At 33.0% G+C, this 16,227-nt stretch overlaps 2 protein-coding genes across 2 annotated transcripts; one reads left to right on the forward strand and one right to left on the reverse strand.

Moving 5' to 3' along the window:
- Positions 1 to 409: 409 nt before the first annotated feature.
- LOC148239572 (MICOS complex subunit Mic10-like) lies at positions 410 to 2,592 on the forward strand. Its single transcript, XM_088189423.1, has 2 exons — positions 410 to 493; positions 773 to 2,592. The coding sequence occupies exons 1-2, from the start codon at positions 430 to 432 to the stop codon at positions 952 to 954; spliced, it is 246 nt and encodes an 81-aa protein (XP_088045549.1). The 5' UTR covers positions 410 to 429; the 3' UTR covers positions 955 to 2,592.
- l(3)80Fg (dnaJ homolog subfamily C member 16 l(3)80Fg) lies at positions 1,089 to 15,508 on the reverse strand. The gene is made up of 12 exons (XM_088189375.1): positions 15,320 to 15,508; positions 11,358 to 11,534; positions 11,189 to 11,275; positions 10,835 to 11,115; positions 10,587 to 10,767; positions 10,318 to 10,519; positions 10,045 to 10,258; positions 7,585 to 7,838; positions 7,341 to 7,513; positions 6,976 to 7,266; positions 6,695 to 6,899; positions 1,089 to 3,185 (listed from the first exon to the last, which is right to left on the reverse strand). The coding sequence occupies exons 1-12, from the start codon at positions 15,469 to 15,471 to the stop codon at positions 2,958 to 2,960; spliced, it is 2,445 nt and encodes an 814-aa protein (XP_088045501.1). The 5' UTR covers positions 15,472 to 15,508; the 3' UTR covers positions 1,089 to 2,957.
- Between the last annotated feature and the right edge of the window lie 719 nt (positions 15,509 to 16,227).

A 16,227-nucleotide genomic window follows, 5' to 3' on the forward strand; every position in this document is an offset into this window, starting at 1 on the left:
TAAGCCTATGTAATTAATAGGTAATAGGTAGTAATACTAAAGTAACCAGAGGTCTTCTTTTGAGGAGTTTTGATTGTCTTCCTAAAAACGTCGTCATCCTTTTGTCCTTGTTAAACAAAAATTTTCGAAATACCTTTTTTAGTTTTTTAGCTCCCGTAGCAGTTTCCAAAATGACATTATTTTAGCTTTTGCAGCAATTTATCTTTTTCGAGCAAAAATTTCCGAGAAGGCATTTTAATTTTTAGTAAAACTGGTCACCTTAAATTTACATATATACAGAGTAAATAATCGACATATTAATTATCTTCAACTAAATAAAGCTTTTTTATAAAGAACGACGCCCATTTTAATAAAATGATGTCAAACGATTCATAGCCAGCAATTTCGTTGTTAAGACTTCCATTGCATTACACAACACCCGTCACCGGCATGGACGAAGACGCGTATAACCAGCGGTACGACCGTTGTTTCGTCGATACCCTCGTCAAGTCTTGTACGCATACTTTTTAACATTTATAAAATATGTTACTAGCTATAAACCCCCAACGGCGTATGAATATGTTTTGATTCATTTGCTCAAAATGTGCTATGACAGCTCTGATTTATCTTGAAATGTGCAGTCGGCGTTACAGTGGTTTAATACGTGCAGGATCTGTGCTGCAGTAAACTGCGTTTAGGCGATGCACTTCTTCAACATACATAAATCATAACTCTAAATTTACCTAGTGTAATGGGAATATTGTTACTGATTTTTGAATATTTTTTATTTCAGTCGCCGGTTTTGGAATCGGAGTCACTTTGAGCGTTGTGACCCGCATCTACAGGACGTGGCCGGTGTTGCTCTGCAGCGGCGTCGGTTTTGGTATTGCATACAGCAATTGCCAAAAATCACTGAATGAAATCACTCAAAGCGGCAGCAAATCCGATTCGCCCACAGGAGAGCTGAAAATCTAGTGATATGAACTTGATTCACAAATCTTGCGTTGTTAGACTTCTTCAATATTTATATTATTTTTCTGTGTTAGGAAATTGTTTTCGCGAAGCGTGTAAGTTTATTTAAACTTTACGAAAAATAAAAATGCTCTATATGTACATATCGCTTTTATTTCATGATCTTCGTAAGTGCGTATAATATATTGTATAAATAAAAGATACATACAAAAAATAAAACTTGCGTAAAATTATAAAACATATAACAAGTGACTAGGATAAATGACTTTATAAACATCACATAATCTCCATCAGAGATGGCCTGGAACTATTTTAAACAACTTGATTTTTAAAGCTTTCGAGTTGGAGTATCTAAATTACACTGTAATTTTTGTTGCCACAGAGATAAAATAATCAAAAACATGCAAATAAATGAGTACTTTTATGTTTGATATTTTTGTGTATAAAAATAACTTTTTAATTTTTATCATAGTGACCTCTAGTGTGCATTATGTTTAACATTGCCTTATAAAACGCAATCATGGTCAAAAAAAATAAAATAGGTACAGTTCACTGGAAACATAAAAATATTTTGAGACGACAATACAACCGGACTGGTGCAGGACAGGAAAAGGTATAGGAAATTCTTGGATGAGGCGAAGATCTATCCTGTGTTACTGATTTTTGCTAGCATGAATAGGATATTGTCGAGACGATATAAACCAAGTTATGGTATCTTTGTGGCAAAAAATAATTAAGTTTAATCCTAGTAAAATAATGCACATAGCTATGTATGTTATAAAAATGAAACAATTGCATATGCTTGCAAAAAAATAACAGAGGTAGACATCAATAGAATAGCAAAAATAATATTTTTTTAATAATTCTGTAAAACTTAGCAATTTTTACTTTAGAAATACATATTTAATTAAGTAGAGTAATTAAAACTGATTTTTGGCCAAGCTCTAGTGATAAAAATATACGTCGAATTGTCTCATCAATGTGGCAAAAATTTTGTTGAACGGTGTTATCGATACAAAAAATATTAACCTAACCACCCCAACGTACTAATTTATTTATTCACCCAAGTGTATCTAAATCCAGATCTTATACGAGAGAAAGATTTAAAGTAGTATTAGACTTAAACGTTTAGAAAAAAATTGATCCCGGCAATTCTCCAGGCCTTCTCCGTTCTCTTCGCACGCACGCGCAACATAGCTTTAACGTAAAATAAAAATTTGGTTATTTGTCATCATCATCATCATCGACGAACGTATATTATTTGTATCAATAGAAAACTATTCTTTCGAGAAGATAATTAAAGCTATACTTGTGAAAAGGTATAAAGTTTAGATAAGAAATTTGTAAAATTACGTTACTTATAAACGATCAGCGCACCGATAAGCTCTATCTAAACTATCGTTAATCGTAAACGTTGAAATTCGTAAATGTGCAAGTTCTACGCGACTATGAATGTATATCATCGCAAAATTTCTTTGTGCAATATTCAATATGAAAATTGCTCGATACCTTCTTCTTTAGATAAGCCGTAATAAAAATGCTTTTTGTTATTTATACGTCGACGTATAAATACGTATCGATCGAATTCAAATTACATAATAATAATAACCACAATTGTAACTTTATACATAAAATTTCACCTAGCGAACGTACAGCGCGTCCGTAATAAATTATTACATAATATGTATATTTAATTAATTAAACACCTAACACGATAAATTAGTATTATAGACGTTATTAGTGAATAGATGGCATTGGCCCGTTTTAGATTGTAAATATTTCAGCCGCACAATATTGGCATTGTAAAATCGTCAATTCGAGAAAGTTGCAATAGGCGTTATGGTAAATCGTCATCTTTTCGATCGGAAAAATGCAAACACACCGTTCCTGACTGTTCGCCGTTAAAACGTACGCTATAAATATTTAATTATACGATATTTACATTACAATAGAGAATATTGTTCTCAAGGTCCACGCAGAGTACTGTGAAATATGTGTTGTAAAAATTATTTTGTCATAAAGTCGGGCCAGTAGTTGATGTAGTAGCGGTGCGTCGAGCCCTCGAAGAGACGGTCCAACCAATTTCCTAGGCCGTCCAAGAGAGTGCCTTGCAACAGAGGCTTTCCTTCGCTCTCGCTGTCCGACGACTCCGAACTGTGGAAGCCCATAAATGCGCCGGCTTCGGGGTCGCTCACCTCTCCGCTTCCAAGGCGACGAGTCATCTTTGCCATTCTCTGTAAGGAAGGTCAATAAAAAATGTAACAAAACACCTCGCATGTATAAACTATGAATACCAAAAAACATGCTCCTGTGCTTAATAAGCTGACTAAAGCGGCTTAAGGCCAGGCGTATCCACCATTGACCAAATCTTCTCCGTCAATACAGAGAAAATTTGGATATTTATTTTTATAGATCATTCTTATCATTATGAACTTAAACATCTATTCTATATTCTCCAACACTCTTTCAAAGAACATTCTGCTGTGAATATCAAGGGCAAAAAAACTTATTTTTAAAGAGAACATTGCATCCGTAGTGGTCATGAGTAAGTTGACAAGTCAATAATATAATTTTTAGCGTTTGACATTTATTGTTTAACAATCTTTTAGATGATAAAATATTTTTTTTCAAATTTTATGCATCTCAAGTTGTCCACTTATTCACGCTCAATACAGATATATTATATATTTTTAATGAAAGGTGGCTCAAAAAATTCACATAGACCCATTAGTTTACTACCGATATTATGCAGTCTTTGAAAAATTGCTCTCAAGTAGACTGCACGAAAACAAGATTTTTCTTAAAAAAAGGCAGAATAATGCCACTGTTGAATTGTAGATAATAAATAAAAATATGGATGAAAAAAAGTACTGCACCGCTGTATTTCTTGATGTCTCGCAGGCGCATCATAAGGTGTGTCATGAGGATTTACTCTACAAATTGAAAAAGAACCTTCCATATAATTATTATTCAATCTTGAAGTTCTACTTGGAATATATGTAGATATATCTACGTCAACTCCATTAAAAAAAATTGAGAGTTCCACGAGACAGCATCATGGGACCGATCTTGTATTTAATATATATAGCTGATATTCCTACTACAAAACATTCGCGAATGATATAGCTCCTACCTGCATCACACGAAATGTTTGCAGAAGAGTTAGTTGAAAAAATGGAGCCGAGACTAATCAGCTCCCTTGGGGTACAGCCAAAAATAAATAATGACACTTCATCGAGATCTTCATATGTGGTGAATAAAGGGATAAAAAACACTAGTAAGACTTACATCCGAATGAATGAGCTTATTTTGAAAAACATAATTTTTTCAGACAGGAAATATAAATATAATACCGATGGGATCTTATCACTCAAAGGTAGGCGAATTACCTACTTTTAACCAGTGATATATAAATTTGTTGTTTATTGAAATATCATATTTTTTTTATACGTATCTCCAAATACCTCACAACTATTTAAAATAAAATACGTTAAAAAATGAATCTATTAAATGCAATTCACTTTCAAATAAATTTAGACCTAAAGCCATTAATTTGGCTTTTCGCCGTAGTGTGTGTGTATTTAAGACAGGATTTATTACAAAAAATATGAAGCTTTTACCAAATATCAATATTTATATTTAAATAAATTGTGAGCATAAACTAAAAAATAGGTATATTATGTGTATGTAGGTACTTAATAATTATCTAGTATATTTATTGTAAGTCAGTGCATGAAAACAGTAATTGGTCGGTCACCCTGAGGGATGGTACGGGTATGTGTAAGTACACAAAGCGATATTGTTTTTTTTATTCTCGAGATTATTGGACTATCGTTCCTTTCACTATTGTTATAGTTATATTTGTTTTATTTATTATATTCCTTCTTTGCTCTACCTGTATTTTTCGGGTCAGAATTTATATTAGATGGTTAGAATTTAAATTGCACTAGTCAGATTATATACAGTAAAATCTCAGTATAGCGAAGCTCACGGGACAGAAGAAATAATTTCGTTATATTGAATGTAAGGAAGATGATATATTTTTAATTACCATATTACTACAGCATCAAAATAACATCCTACAAGATTGAAAGATCGTTTTTTGCCCATTTTTAAGGAACATAATAAAATTTGTTAAAAAAAGTTTGAGTCGGCGAAACACTTTGAATGTCGCTTGTGAACACATCTGGCACACGCCAAGTCAAGGACGAACTGAGTTCGGAGAAATATTGTGTATTTGTATTTAAATTCGAATCAAACTATTTCGTTAAACTGAGATCAGTCTTTGTTACAATGCAAACATTTTGTATTAAAGTTTTTCGGGGATAAATTGAAGATTCATTATACTGGGAATTTCGTTATTTCGTTACAAAGAGATTTCATTGTATTAACACATAACCTGCCATGGTATATGTTAATAAAAAATCTACGGTGGCAATTTACAAATTAATTGTATATTGTATATACATGTATTTTTTTTGTAAATAAGTATCATGATTCATGATACGATATCAGTTGAAGCGTTACTATTTTATTCAATTGATAAGATAATAGACTAAGAAAAAGCTACCAGTTAAGTCATAACATATACAAAATATAAATTATCAATCCTACCGCAAACTAACATAAATGTTGGTAGCCCTATTACGTTGTTGAGGAATTAAATAAAGTCTGCCGAAACTGTGCAATTATTAGTTCTAAACATTTAGCACATACATATGATCCTGACACATTTAAAGGCGAGAAGATATTTATTTGAAGATTAGAGCACAAGAATTGCCATATGAAACGAATGTTACTTTCATGATCAATTTTATTTTATTACTAGCTTCAAAGAACCAAAAGTACTCTTTCCCTTGAAATTTCAGTCAAAGTTAATCATAGAAGAATATTGCTTATCCTGGGAGCAGGTCTCAAACGTGACCTCTCTTCTGCCTGATGTTTTAAGAGCTGTTCGCACACTTTTGTGTATGTGTTTGAGACATCTTGGACCCAGAATATGAGATGTGCGGATTGTCGGTTATAGATAATTAAAAAAAAAACACTCCATGGTTTACTGCACCTTATAATTTACAAATTGTACGTCAAAAAATCATCATAACTAAATAACTTGACGGTTTTTATTAATCCTTTCACCACTGCAGATATTTTGCGAACTATTTCGAAATTTGTTAATATGTGGGGGGCACCTATTCATGCCATATTTTAAAAAATATTACGGTTCAATAAATTCAAGTGCTCAAAGGTTTATGGCACCTTTAGATGCCAATGAGTAGTGGCGATTTTCTTGATGACTTCTATAGAAGCCATCCGTGGTAAAAGGGTTAACACAGAGAGCATTGTTTTGTAGCCTTTGAGTAGCTATATATCAAACACAAAACATAAAAACAATAGAATAGAGTCGGAGCTAAGATATATCCTTGGAACACAGCACACAGAAAGAGATATTTATTTTATCCATTGAAGATTTCTATTATTTTATTCGGGAGATTGGATGAAATATCAGTAGGAATCGATTCCGAAATTAGTTCATTCGATTGTTAATAAGTCGACCTTTATAGTGTGAAATGAGAGAAGATGCTGTTTGATTGAATGTAAAATGGGTATGAGAAAATATCTCAAGATCAGGTACAGTGACGCGTGTGGTAGCTAAAATATATAGATAACTCGTATTTCTTTTGTGACTCAACTACTGTTGAATCATATTAAAAATTTTTTATTAAAGAATTTAACCACATCTTACCTTAGAACCTTTAGTAGTCTCCGGATGTTTAGCATGGAACATGCAAAAATACTTTCGGTGTCCGTTGAGCGACAAAACTGTGCCGACACAATTACGAGGATTGATCTGAAGCTCGCGCGGCTCCGGCAACGACAACTGCAACAATCTCTTATACCATAACACATGTCTTTCGACATCTAAAAATGCAAACATCAGCGTCTTATTCCTGTAATTTGAAATAAAAATTAAAACATTAACGATACATAATAATGAAAATACAGATGATATGTATATGTAATTACTTTCTATAAGGCCACACAATCTTATAAAACATTGGCAATAACGGATCCCGAGATTGTGCGTCGACCAATAGAACGATAGTACGGCAGCCCGGCTTCAACAATCGGACTAAACCGTTGTATTTTTCAGCTCGCAACTCGTGGAGCTTCAGCTCGGATTGTTGACCGAGGGTCGAACGCGTCGCTAAGTTCGGAGAACCGTTGTTATTATTCTGCGACTGCTTCTCTCCGTCTAAATCGGAGTTGGCTTTCTTTTCCGCTTTGCGTCTTTGTATAGATTCTTCTTCGACTCGACTGAGAAAATAATAAAACCATGCATTATATCGATGAAAAACATGTTGTATTATATCGATGAAATGTACACTTACACAAGATGAGCCATCAGGTATCCGGCGGCCAAGATGAACAAGATAGTAGCGATGACCGAAAGAGCCGGCAAAAGAGTGTCCCTGGTCATGGCGTTCACCATTCTATCCAAAGCGATTATCAACATTTCGAATATTCGACTCCATACGCTTCCGGTGTGTTCGTCTACCAATTCCTAACGAATACAAATCGATCAATTTTTTTGTGATTATAATAATCAAATGTGTCGAGAGTTGGAGTGACTACCTTCACTACTGTCTCGTAAGAGAGCGGTTCCGATGGTCTCAATAGTCTACGCAAAGTGTCAGCTAAGTTGCGCTGTGTGCGATTTAATCTAGAGTCAGATCCACCTTCAACGATTCCTTCGCCACCGGTGACATCGACGTCTTCTTCGGGCCAAGGTTCGGGTAGCCATTCGTGTCGCACTCTTGTTTCATCTCTCCGCCAGATGATGACTATGCGCAGTTCGGCCCATGAAAGATCATCTTGTGGTCCGATTGCTATAAATAAATAATTTAATACCATGTCAATACGTTTTATTTTTCTTCTTTATATGAAATCTGTCTTTAGAAAGGACAATAAGCAGGCTTTATGTTAAACTGAATTGGATCGTGGGGGGAGAAGCTCGCTGGCTCTTTCCCGTAATCAACTAGTGTGCTACTTTTCAAATCTTGTACACATTTCAATCTTCTAATATGTTCCTAGGTTTGGCAAGTCTTGCAGCTATCTAGTTAGAATGATTCTCTGGTCTATTGATATATTTACGAATTTCACTCTTTACCGAGCCTATGCCGAGATCTTGTCGTATATCATTAAGCACATACCGTGGTACGTCTATAATTATACTTGGATATTTGGCCTGGAATCTCTATATAATATTAATACTTAAGGTGCTGGCGATTCCCCGCAACTGTATATCGTAAGTCCAGATCGGTTTCAACATTACGTTGTATATTAATAATTTGTTTTTTGTTGACAGCCGCGATCTGCAACCTAGAAGCCGGTGCATCTTTATCACTTTTATCCCAAGTTATTTCCTTTCACTAAATATGTGTTTTTGTCAGGTTAATCTTCAAAAATGCTGCAGAAGTATGATATATAGAATAATTTGGTATTCTTAAATAGCTTTTGTCGATAAAGTGGATTTTTGAGATCAGTATAATATCTACATAATTTTTATATTTTTATTTCTTGCCCATTATTAAGCAAACCATTGGCGTTCCAAACTACCAGTTTGAGGAGATTGGTCATTTTGATATTTTGGTGACAAGTGCGGTTAGTACTTATCATATTATTTATATTTTTATGATGAGTTCTGACATCATATTTTCCATCCTTGTTATGACTTGGACCATGCTTTGATCATTTATATTATTTACTTATTCTGCTTGCACATATGTAGTGTTGTAGTTTGCATGGGCGCTGAAATATTTATTTGCATAGCATCGATTTTTTTTCCCTGGTGGGTGGGGGAAATTTTTTCATTTTCTTCTTTTGTTTTTCTCGATGCTGTTTTACATTTTTCTCGGAGGCTCGACATATTTTCTGGAATAGTTTCCTGCTTTTGTGAAAGATCGATCTCTGGATATGTTTTCTTGCAAAGTTTTTTGGAATGATTCTGCATTTTCATTTTTATTTTCCATTGCCGACATATTTTTTTTTATTATTATTGACACAATTTAAGGTGGTTCAATGACTCCACGAAAACTGGCTTCACACTTGTGTGTCACATATTCACATAATTAGTTTTTAACGATTTAATATTATTTTATTATAATTTGTGGTTAAAATGATTTAGCGATATAATGACAATGCTTTAACGCTATATTTTCAATACGTAGTAGCCAAATGTAAATTGTAAAAATTGTTTTAATGAATGTTCTTTGAGATGAAATTGCAACTAATTTCAGTTAAAATCAAGAGGTATGATTCAATTTACATCTTTTTGAGGCATTACAGTGGTGTGTCAAAATAATTGGACCAGACATTATTTTTCATATTTTTGTGGTTTCTACACACTTTTATGTAATTTAAAAAAGTAAAAACAATATTTTTGCACATTTTTAAATTAAAAAAATAATATCTAGTAGCACCACCTTTCTCTTTTATTACTTCGCATACTCTTCTAGGTATACTCGCTATAATAGTTTTTTTATTTTTGGGTCGTTTAGCCACACATTTTCAATGTATTTTTTTTTTTCAAAATATCTGTATTAGTATAAGATGGATCAAGAACTGCTCAACAATTTTATATTGGATTTATATTAGGTGAATTAGCTGGCCAAGGTAAAACTTGTATATTTTTGCTTTGCCAAGTAATTCTTTATTGATTTTGCCATGTGGCAGGGAGCTGCATCTTGCATAAAAAATATAGTTATTATTTTTCATGTTTTTGAACGTTTTCAACTACAGATTTCTACACACTGAATACAGTCTCATTTGTTCAATATGTAATGTATCGTATCCCCAACTTTTTGGGTGTATATATTCATTATTATTTTGTTAAAAATCATCGCCTACTAACGAGTTTCAAATGTTGCAAAATATCAAAATATATTTGAAATATTGGAGTGGTCCAATTATTTTGTCACACTACTATAATTTATAACTAGTTACAAGAAGAGGTATTTCTTAATGTAGTTTTACAGTATATGAAAGATCAGCTTTTTAAATACGATTAGGTTAGTCTATCACATAAAGACTCACCTGCTGCTGCAAGTGATTCGACGAACTGATGCTGCACATCCATATACACGTGTGCGAAACGAACACGATCCGCCGGCAGCTGAGAAGATCTCGCATATCTTCTCAAAGCAGCTCTAGCGCCGGCGTGCTTGGTTCCTCCGCGACTTACCAACACTGCGCACAATCTCCTCCTTCCGCCTTGCCACTCAGCTGGACACACCGATTCCAGCATGCTCTTCAAATATATTTATTTATTGACAAACGTCGCCTAATAGATACTTTGTTGATGCATACCTGAGAAGACAATCTCGGCAGTGATAGAAATTGATTAGATGATACCACATGATGTAAAGTAGTGGTGGGAATATCGGCCATACTGACGGTGACAGCTGGCCTCTTCCAATCCTCGCGGAAAAGCATGACAGAATCGAGACCCGGCTCTACAGCATAGCGCTCGCGAATCTTTCCAGTATTCGGATCGCTCAGATCGACGAATCTAAATCAGATTAAATTATATTAGTATAACATACATATAAATTCACTAAAAAATATCCAGTTGTTACCCAAAAGTAACTCGATCTCGATAATGGAAAGCCGTTAATAAGTATCTGAGTCGAACTGCAGGTCTATCTTCGAATATCAGACCTCTTACTTTATTATCTTCCCATCCATCTAAGAACCATTCTAAATTGTCATCTGTAACGCTCCTCACTAACTTGTACGGTAGTTTGTTTCTGATAAATTCTATAAAATGGAACATGATAGTTATTTTTAAGATCAGCGATTTTATTGAATGATATGAATAACGTACCAACTACTTTCTGAACCGATAATATGTTGTCTTTGTAAATGTACGGCTGCCGATCCACCAACAAGACCAAACTTGGCAGCCCCGGTATTCCGAGCTGTCGCACCAGCAATTGTTCGTGTCCAGCATGAACGGTCGCTAATGTGACTCCGCGAGGCTGAAGAGCTTCGACTAATCGTCGCCAAACTGGCGCGGCACGCAAACATTCCATACACCAGTCCGAATAGAATAGGGTTAGAACAATTTCCCTAGTGCTCTTCTCTACTAACTTATTTTCAAAATGTCTGAAAATATAAATAAACATTTAAAAACGATCAAAATATATTAATGCTATATAATACTATAACAAATACTAACCTTGTAGTTACACTTAACTTATGAAACAAAGTTATATCTTGCTCTTGGTATTGAAATCTACCGAAGAACTCTTCAAAGGGATCGTGACTGAAAAAATAATGAATGTTAATAACTTTTGTCTATTTGTTTTTTGACGTATTATTTTATTAATTATGAATTATATAAACACCTGAATCTTTTATATTGACTATAATCATGTCTTTCCCTATACAGAGTGCTGTCTTCTGATGTTATTCCGTGTAAATCGTACGCTTTTCTTCTTTCCGAATCGGAGAGAAGCTCATACGCTTGCTTAATTTCTACGAATTTAGATTCTGCAGATGGATCTTCATTCTTATCTGGGTGCCTAGAAGTGAATATTAGTCAATTTTAAAGAGATATTTATAAAAAATAAAAAATAACATACAAGAGTGCAGCATTATTATAATGTTAATTAAACACAATAATATTTTCGATACATTTCAAAGAATGTTTACACTAGATTTACGAAACCCGTCAAATTGACGAGTTTCTGATTTATATCCTGATTTGCTTTGTATCATACAGTATTTTTACGACTTTTTATATGTGAACAATGGAAATATATCAACACTATTTTTATTTTTGAAAATCTAGTCACTATATTCCTATTTTTAATGACACCCGTCATATTGACGGATTTATACGGTAAATCTAGTATTAACCACTTAAAGACGGATCCTGCATATGTGTAGGATTTCACATGGCGTTGTACCAAAAGATCACATGGGTGAGTATTTTTTATATGACCTATTATAATTAATTATATTATTATTCTGTATTTATCAGTGAGTTATATTTTCACTAGTGAAGTCCAAATACATTTTCACCAGTAGATATATATTTCTACTAGCGAAAATATAATTAAACTGATAGACGCTAGTGAAATTGTTGCTTTAAATGTTTATGAAGCTCTATTTGATAGTTGCGAAACGTCCATTTTCTGTTCAAACCCAAACCTAATTTAATAAAAGTTCTAAAATAAAGTCCAAAATATTTCTCTCAGGGAAAATAAGCAGAAGAAAAAGTAGACATATATCGCATCTCGCATATTGCTCCATAGTTTGTCAGCACTTCGATATTACATTATGTTTTAAAAATATGATAGCTATTCTTACCAATATTACTACGGACTTATATATATGAGTGGTCAAAGTATATTCAAATCAAATTTTGGTCAATAGGGGAGCGTAAAAACAATTATCACTTCTCAGAAGTCAAAAATTCACGTCAAAAGCAATATAATAGTGTAAATAAAACGGCACTAAATGTTGTAAAAAATATATTTTTTTATTTTTCTGTTGTATATTCATTATTTACTTAATAAAAGAGACATCAAAATAATATCGATTTTTTGAACAACCTTTGAAAAATATTACAGGCATAGTGGTTAAAATTGTTAGTTTCTAAACTTGGCGAGCCCTATCTGACAATTCAACTGTGAAAAGTATATTCAATTGATTATTTTCCTGTGATTCTGATTTCACATACTTATAAAATCATCGAGTAAAATATCATGAAGCAATTGCGTACACTTATAATAATTAACGCATGGAAAAAATTATCATAATGAACTGTGTTAACCATGCTGCTGTGTCTTATCCGATTTTGGCCTATGGCCAGAATGTGTTAAGCCAAAAAATAATGTATCCATAAATACAACTGAATTACTTTCTCATATCATCACTCTGTCCCATGCAATTAACAATTGACAAAGAAGTTGAAGAAAAATAAGTTCTATGGATTATTTCAGGGAATGCAAATAATGAAGGAATGGTTTATCTAACTGCAAGTTAAATTAAAGGGCTTAAAAATTATCTAAAAAAGTTATATTCATAAGTTTAATATCAATTAGCGACACTGAATTTTTTTTTTATTATTAAATTGAATTAAAATCGAAAACCATGTCAATTTATACATTTTTTTATATATGAAAATATTTTTATTTCTAAAATAAGTGGCTGAGTTTATGTAGTAAGTGCAAAAGTGATTCTCATCCGAGAGATTGTCGAGTGACTAGTGATTTGAGCATCGAGTAAGCTTGAACGTATGCAAGAAAAGATTAATTTATAATCAATCGCGTTATAGTTTAACTCCGCCTCTAATCCAATCCTTTAGTGAAAGCTTAACCTTCAGAAGTCCAAAGGCATATATGTAATGCCCAATATATTTTCTGAAGCCATTTTAATTGATTTGATGATAAAATTTCCAGTATTTTATTTCATTAGTTACTCAAAGATACTTCTATCAATATATTACGGTAAGGTAAAATCTGTTAATAGATCGATGGATTTTGGAAACAATTTTTTGACTAGTTTTTGCCAACCGCTCAAAACCTAGATGTATGATTTGTTAACCATGATTCTCAATTTACAAAGTTTTTGATGAAAAGATGTTGAGAAATCAGTTGTCATATATTTATTATTTTGTGCCCTATTATAGGTCTATACCAACGCGAGGATTAATTAGGCTGAATGTTTTATTTTAATCGAGAGTAGTCCTTCGCTTGTACTATAGATTTTTGCGATACATTGTTCATGCTGAAGAATATCATATATAAAGGATGGTCCAACTTTAGTTTGTGAACATTTAAAAAGAAAACATAAATTTAAAGATATCTTTGAATTTTTTTTAATTAATCAAACATTTGATGTATTTCATTAATTATCAATAATAATATCAATTAATTTTTCAGAGGCGGCTATTTATATTATCACTAGTGAAGTCCAAATACATTTTCACTAGCATTTTATTGCTTTTAGCGTTTCTTTCTTAAATTTTTCTCAGAAAAATGTATGCCATGCATGAAATGAAAATATTAAGAAAACGACCACTGACTGTCCAACTTTTGGTCCCTTGAAAAAGGTGAAAGGCGTTTTGAACATGCATGATTATTGACAGCTGTCTGATTTACAATGCTGCTAACATATGAAACTCGAACTGGTGATATTTCACTTTTCCAAAAAATATATTTAACTAGTACAATTAGGTCTAACACAAGTAATAAAAAATATGCAAGGGATAAATTGTAAGATATAAATGAACAAACAATAATATTATAGTATTTGCATCAAAGGACGAAAAAATCGCCACGGTGTGGACTAGGCGTGACTTTTCAAATAAGTATTATTCCTATATTATGTAAAATAAAATGGTGAAAGAAAAACAAGATAAGTAATTTAAAATCATATCTTCATATGAAAGATTGCTTCAAAAAAATATTATGCAAAGGACAAATACAACCAAACATCAAGTAATTTGAATGTAGATACATAAATATATTTAGTCTTTAATATATCAAAGTAATAAAAAAGATAATATATTCCGTGCATTTAAAAATATGTTCAGAACCATTGGCGTTTTTGTCCGGTAAAGGTTAGGTGTTATTAGGTAAAACTCAACTTTCAAGGTGGGTGACTGTTCAATAATTACAAAGGAAAAGTACAGTACGCTTATTTTGATGGCTTCGAAAATCTGCGTGACTATTGTGCAATTCTGGGACGTTCCAAAATATTTTCAAAGTAGCTTAAGTAATCTATTTCATATTTATATATAAAGTATGCGTACATATTATATGTTCATAGTTAATTTGCCTGTTTTTTACTCCGTTTTGAATGCGTTAACAAGATAAAGAGGACTTTTAATAGCACAACAAGATAGTAGTGGTTTATTACGGTTGGTGTTGAACTGGGGGTAAAACAATCGTCGAGTGACCATTAAATGATACTTTTTTGATTTTATGTCAAAAATAAAACGTTGGTCAAAATGATACGAGTTTATATAGAAAATTAGTTAGATATTCACACAAAGAAATATTATTTCAGGTAAGTTGAGCGAACCTTTATTAAGGATGGCTTATTTTTATGCACAAGTGTTACCAACATCTGTTCGTTAGTGAATTCTGCGTAACGATGAATCCGCGTTGGAAATAATCACGCGTTGTTTACATTTGACGGCCGTCGAATTGATGAATTAAAAATAGCATATCTAGGGAAGGCGTCTGACAAAGTCAATATATTTATAATGGGCCGACGGTCGGGACTTTTATCTAACCGATCTAACAGACGACCGGAAGCTTTCGATTGAAAAATACGAGCGATCGAATTGACGTACCACTCCTTGGCTTTTTGCTTGTATGCGCGTCGAATCTCGTGAAGGGAGGCTCTACGGTTGACTCCCAGCAGCGAGTAAGGATCGGCCCCCAGGGACTGCGCCCCCGCCAGCCCGAGGGCCGCTAGCAAAACGAACAGCGCCCCCAAGCGCATTTCGCCTCTGCGGACCCGAGCCTCGCTCGACTTTACTGTCTAATTGCACCCAACGCTGCCGATTGCGGCCATCTACTTATTTTACATATTTTCTTTCATTTTACAACTTGCGAATATATTTTAAAATGCCAGTTAAATTCATATATATATATATAAAAGTAACAAAAAAAACTGTAGAGCTTTTTGTAAAAATATTTTTTATTATGCTCCAAGTTCACCTTTAAAAATTATAAACAATTTAAGATATATCCGTAATTAATGTATCTCAGAAATATGTCAATATTGTTATTGTCTCATTTTATTACCTGTCTGTTTTTGTGGTGAAACTATTTATAAAAAATTAATAACAAATCACTCACAATTTAATTTTTAAAAACTTTTGCAAAATAATATGGCAAAATGGGTGCAATAAGTCGGGTTAAGGGTAAAAATAACTATCGAGTGATAATACGAATGTCCTTACACGATAGGCGTAAATCTCTCTATTCGTATTGTCGATAAATACATTTTTAAGTAAAATATCTGAATCTTTTTTATACATTCTCGACTAGCTTCCTCATGAAACCTATGTAACAAGAGTTCCTAATGTTCAGATACACATTCTTTCAATAATGAACGAAATTGCTTTATTCGATACAAACTAAAATAAATTCACCTAGGGATTTTAAGAAATATGATAGCTTATATTATATATAAGAGTGGTCAAAGTAAATTCAAACCGAATTTTGGTCAACAGGAGAGCGCAAAAACAAATGC

This window comes from Plectrocnemia conspersa, unplaced genomic scaffold (genome assembly GCF_051122295.1).
Source record: "Plectrocnemia conspersa isolate PC_06_02 unplaced genomic scaffold, ASM5112229v1 ptg000001l, whole genome shotgun sequence".
Taxonomy (NCBI): domain Eukaryota; kingdom Metazoa; phylum Arthropoda; class Insecta; order Trichoptera; family Polycentropodidae; genus Plectrocnemia; species Plectrocnemia conspersa.

What these genes read in the sequence shown, in the direction of transcription:
- LOC148239572 (XM_088189423.1), top strand. Translation starts at nt 430, where the DNA reads ATGGACGAAGACGCGTATAACCAGCGGTACGACCGTTGTTTCGTCGAT. An exon ending in CGATACCCTCGTCAAGTCTT is followed by an intron (nt 494 to 772) that starts GTACGCATACTT and finishes TTTTTATTTCAG; the next exon opens with TCGCCGGTTTTGGAATCGGA.